This window comes from Ctenocephalides felis, unplaced genomic scaffold (assembly GCF_003426905.1).
Source record: "Ctenocephalides felis isolate EL2017-DRISC unplaced genomic scaffold, ASM342690v1 CF-g0.4_SCAFFOLD_03314, whole genome shotgun sequence".
Taxonomy (NCBI): Eukaryota; Metazoa; Arthropoda; class Insecta; order Siphonaptera; family Pulicidae; genus Ctenocephalides; species Ctenocephalides felis.
Genome location: NW_020539468.1, coordinates 19,482 through 25,476, shown reverse-complemented (window position 1 = coordinate 25,476; position 5,995 = coordinate 19,482). Strand labels below are relative to the sequence as shown.

At 28.4% G+C, this 5,995-nt stretch overlaps 1 protein-coding gene across 1 annotated transcript; it reads right to left on the bottom strand.

The window, feature by feature from the left end:
* Positions 1-851: 851 nt before the first annotated feature.
* LOC113382137 (putative RNA-binding protein Luc7-like 2) lies at positions 852-4,339 on the bottom strand (the record flags this gene model as incomplete). The annotated part of the gene is made up of 4 exons (XM_026620686.1): positions 4,168-4,339; positions 3,579-3,673; positions 1,303-1,404; positions 852-1,101 (listed from the first exon to the last, which is right to left on the bottom strand). Coding segments are annotated over exons 1-4 (508 nt in total), but the record flags the coding sequence as incomplete, so codon positions are not given.
* Between the last annotated feature and the right edge of the window lie 1,656 nt (positions 4,340-5,995).

Below are 5,995 nucleotides of genomic sequence, written 5' to 3'. Positions count from 1 at the left end.
GTAAAATAATTTTTAACAAATATATGATCAGTGCAGATTCAACACATAAGGGTTGGCCTATTTCCGCGATATTGCTGCGGTGGATAATTTCAACTATGGTCTAAGCAATATTTTATAAATGATAATAGTATTGGTGATTAATATTGGCACCGCAATTTTTGTAATTATAAATGTCATTTTTAAATTTTTTCTTATCTATAACTCGTTTTTTCGAAACAAGATTTACAAAGCGACGTTTTCATTCGAATTTTTTTTTTTACAGTATATTTAAAATTACATTTTAAGTGCCTATCATAGCGGACCTTCTATATGTTAATTTGTTCATCAATTATTAACAAATTGCTATCCGTTTTTGTTTTCGTTGAAATTCAACGATTTTGTTTAAAGTGCGCCAAACAAACAAAATCTATATTTTTAAATCCGTTATGATGGGCACTTTGAAATGTTATTTCAAATATAATATTGAAAATTCAAATAAAAAAAATTAAAATATAGTTATTTTGCGTGCCGCGAGCGGTTTAATACCCAAGAAGTAAAACAAAGCTTACAAATAGTATTTTCAAATTAATAATTTAATAAATATATTATATATATATATATATTATATATATATATATATATATTTATATATAAATTAGGGTGGTCCTTAAAATCTAAATATATATATGGAAAAGTCAATCCGAAAATCCGAGCTATTTAATCTGTAATGTTAAAAAAATTTAATAACTTTACTTTTTTGAAAACCAGTAAAAGTAAATTGACTAATGGATTAACACTTAACAGTATCAAAATTATAAAGTGCACCTCAATATATTGATCAAAAATAATTAAGTGGTTAAATTTAACAGTACCTTGGAGCCTTTGACAATTATTACAACTTACTTCTTCCATGAGTTTCATACTTTCTTCAACAAATCCTTCTTCCCCAAGAGCTTCTGCCTTAGCCAGCTTCTTTCCTATTTCTTCTGCAACTTCATGTACAGAGTTTGCTATAATGGCCACCTCCGCCGTCAATTCCTCTTGAGTTTCTGCCAATCGAAGTTTGGCCCCTTCTGTACGCCTATCACAGTCTCCAATGAATGAAGCCAAATGTTCCATAGCCTTGAATTTTATATTGCGAGATAATTAAAGGTAATAATAAATACTTGTCCAATGACAAGTAATAGAAATTGAAATGACTAAATTCTGTAAATATTATTGAACTTGCATCTTGTATTCATAACTAACTTTAAGAATGTTTTTAGAAATAGATACATATTGTGAATGTATTTATAAAATAATTATTGTTAAAACACTACTTACATCATCGATATCATATGCATCATCACGATCTTTTGCAGCTTTTTCATAATCAGCTCTTAATGCAAGATCATGAATTTTTGGGCACTCACCAAGATCCATCCTCTGTAAAGACATAGAATATGAGAAGAGCATCACAATTTCAACTCATTCCTGACCATAGATGAAAAAAAAAAAATTTAGAAACCACAACGCAGAGTACCTTTCAAAATAACCTTTTCTTTCATATATATAAAATCATAAAAATTGCAAGTGTAATTCATAACATACAGATTTCGATTAATAATAAATAAAAAAAAATTATGATATTGACAACTATGAGCCAAATACAGATTAATGTAGAATCAAGATGATCAAAATAAAAAAAAAACCTAATTATTATATTAAAGAGTCATCAAATGCATTCTTATTTGAATAATGCAGAATGGCCATGTAAAAATAGGTTGTAATGAATCATTTTTATCGAATTATAAATTTTAAAACTGAAAAGAACAAATTTTATTATTATTTTAACTAATTACCTAAAGCAATCATCAAAAGATTTTAAATAATAGAGTGAAATCACATGAAAATTTACAGCAAATTGAAAATTACAATTCTTAATATACAACAAATTTTACATAAGTGAGTTAAATTTTCATAAATAAAATAAAAATAAATACTAAGTCTTCTAAACCAGAAGTGCATGATGCAGTTGATCTTAATTTTCATTAACTAATTCAACCAATAGTTGTCAAATATAAATATAATGGGGTTGTATAATACAATATTAACAATTGATATTGCAGACAAAAAATCTGATCAGTTTTCCGTTGATTAATTTTTCATGTCAAGTCACTTACGAGCACTGCACCCTACAACACCCTGAGTGAGCAGACATCACACTTCGTTGATCACCAATTTTGCAGGCTACATCTAAGGGAAGCTTACAATGTTAATATACAAAATTATCTTCCATAATCTCACATTTGCCTTAAATCAATGCATTAAGATAAATGCACTTTGATGAACATATTACATTTACTCCTCCAAGTACATAAATATAAATATTTAAGTATGTTAACTTAGTTTACAACACAAAGAATTAAAAACAACCACACATACTCAAATATATAAATAGGTAAGAGTCTTAATATAAATTAAATGTAAAAGGAACATAAGTATAAAAAATTGATTCTTACTAAAAGGTTTTGATATAAAAAATATGCACATGTATAAAAATATGTAAATAACATACTACATGAATACACCATTATATTTTAGTTTTACATGGCATAAAACATAATTATTGATCTGCAAATCAATTAACCATAAAATGTTTTTAAATTGATCGTTGGATTGATTATGTAAATGATTTATAATAAAAAGGTGGTTCATTTCAATGCTAATTAAATTTGGTGTGATATTACAACAGATAATTATTCATAAGATGTAAGAGTTTTACTATTACTAGAAATTTATGAATATTTTAAAAATCATAAAATATTACAAAATTTAAAAAAATAATCAAGATTGAATGTACTCAATTGATGCTTAGATAGTTGAAATATTTATACAATTTACTCAATTTAACTTGCAGACAGATTTTACCACAAAACAACAGAATTATAAAAGTTCATTAAATTTAAATAACTTTCGCAGTTTATAATAAACTGTAAATACTAAAATATCTTAGTATGCAGATGTTCAACATGTGTATATATTAAGTATTAAAAATTGTTGCATAATATGTCATTAAAGGGCAAAGATTGGAAATATACTATTTCATATATTCATGCTTCATATTACAAAATCTTTGTTAATCGTGAAGCTTCAATTATTTCAACCTAATGAGATATGACTAGTGATGCAGCATTGGCAGTAACAGTAAGAATGCTTAATGTTAAACTTTCATGAAAAAGAAATCTGCCAATGCTGATACACAACAATTAATATCCATTGTAAATATACTAGAGCATTAAAAGATATTCTATTATGTTAATACGTACGGATTTCTATTCTCTACTTACAGATTTATGAATGACACGATAGAGATAAACACATTTTAATCTTTGATTTTATTAGTCATGTAGATTTAGGAAAAGCCCGTTTAATGTACAAGAATATTTGTAGTCTCTGAAAACACATTGTCTAGAATTAGTTGTGGAGGCACATCGTTTTCAAAACAAAAAGTTAATTTCATTATTATTCTCTAATGTGTCAACTGGAATATTGTAACTTTTCTTTTTTCTGCTTTATGATAATGCGATTATGAAGTAAGGATTGAAGATATATCTTACCGTAGATGAGAGAATTTCATGAGGACAGCAAGCAAGTAGAAAACTCTTGCAAACTTTTGGATCCGTAAATTTTACTTGGTATTTACTGTTCTCGCCTAAAATATGCAAATATTTGTTAAAAAGGTATAAAAACCAAAATAAAGGTTGAATGCACTGCAACAAAATAAAATGGACAAACTTCCATTTTCATCTATAGTTATTTACTCAAAATAAATATTTTCACAGAAAATTACTTTTGCATTGGATAGAAATTTATAACCTATTATTTTTGTATGTTAATAGCAATAAAATCAAATGATATTGTATATATAAGAAAAATAAAGTAAAAAAAAAACAAAGATTTGTGAAATAAAGAGTAATAATTAAATTTTAGGTATGACAATAAATTGACATATCTTGAGTAAACATTTGAAGGCTTTGGAAGAAACTAAATAGCATCATGATTGCCTTTAATGAATTATTCTGACCATTCTGACAACTGTAATTTAAAACTCACTGTAAAACAATATGGTTCTATACTTATTTAATATTCAAAATAAAGTGTCATTTAAATAGGACACCATTATAGAATGATAAAAGAACTACATACCATTCCGGCCTGTGCCCATTAATTCGTCCAGCATGGCTCTCATCTGATCTTGAGCCGTCATTGTCACAAATCTCACAATCAGATGCCAGGAGAAGAATCAGCTTATGAATTGTACGAGAGAAACAATTATGATAATTCGATTTCAGCTAAAACAATATGTAACAAAAATCCGTCTATTGACGCGGCACAATAAGGAAACGCTTCTAGTAAAAGCCTTCCAGTCGAGCCAGATATGTCAACAATGGCGTCTGTGAAAGCATTTTGTATTGCCAACAGAATAAATTTGACGCGTGTATTGCCAGTGGAGAAATAAAGATGAGTTCAATGGTACAATTACATGGACAGCGGGCAATACACAATAGACGTGGGCCATGGATATGAGGGCGCTGCTTTTGACATTCAAATTAATGGCGCAAAATTTGAAATGAAAATTAATGAATTTTATAATCGCGTATTTGTAATTAAATTTGGCATTAAAATCGTATGTTTTGTAATAACACAATAAATAACAAAAATATACTATACAGTGATATATTATAATAAATAAACTAGTTGGTTTGGTATTTAGCCTTGAGGCAAGTTACATGAACTTCCCGATATGTGTAAATAATCGACTTAATCCATAATAGATAAATTAATTTATGAGTAGTTGAAAGTATTCCGTGTGGAATTATTACACACATTTGAAAACGAACAATCACGTTAACTCGGAGTATTTTCTAAAAGCAAATTTTCAAAAATCAATAATTTTTATAATTGAACCAGTTTCCATAGGACTTTAATGGTTCGGTATGTTCATTAAGACCGAGTACTCTATCGTTATACCAAGTTATATAATGTCTAATTTTAATTTTAACAAATTTCAAAAAACACTCATTTTCTCAAACTTTGATGAATTTTTAAAATTAAACTACTTGTCATAAGGCCGTAATAATTCAGTAAGTTCTACAAGACTATGATATATATCGCCAAAAAAAGTTCCATAAAAATCGGCTTAATTTTTTTTTTCAACAGTTAATAGAGTTAAAACTAGTATCATTCCCAACTAATATCCTTCGAACAGTTTTTGATTTTTTAAAATCGGTTCGATAGTTTGAGGTTAAATGTGGACGAAAAGTTTAACACATTTTTTCAAATTACAAAGAAATGGCTCGGCAGATCGTCTCACAAAACTGACAAACAATAGTCCTCATTGAGATACATCAAATGGCTTTTAAACCCCTGAAATCGGTTCAAGCGTTTTTGAGAAAACGTCGATCAAAGGTCTAACTTTGACAAATGCCAAAAACGATAGTAATTTTTGCAAACTTTGAAGAATTTTCAAAATTAAACGGCTTGTCGCAGCGCCGTAATATTTTAGCATGATCTAGAAGACTATGGTATCTACCGTCAAAAAAAAAATCATAAAAATCGTCGAATTTTTTTTTTTAAAAACTTTATTACAAGAAAACGGCCCGGCCGATCTTTACCAAAAACTAATCAGCACGATTCCCAACCAATATCTTTCGAACAGTTTTTGAATTTTCAAAATCGATTCAGAATTGCGGGCTAAAACGTGGACGAAAAACTTTTCACTTTTCTGCAATTTACAAAGAAACGGTCCGACCGATCGTCGCACAAAACTAAGAAACGCTAGTCCTCATCGGGACACATCGATCGGCTTTTAAATTTTTGAAATCGGTCCATCCGTTTTGGAGAAAACGTCGATTTACGGCAAAAAATCTGTTCACACACACACACACACACACATACTTTTTCCAAATGTGGTCTCATTTGATTCAGAATAGCATGAAACGTCGAGAAAACATAAAATTAGCGAGTCGGATTT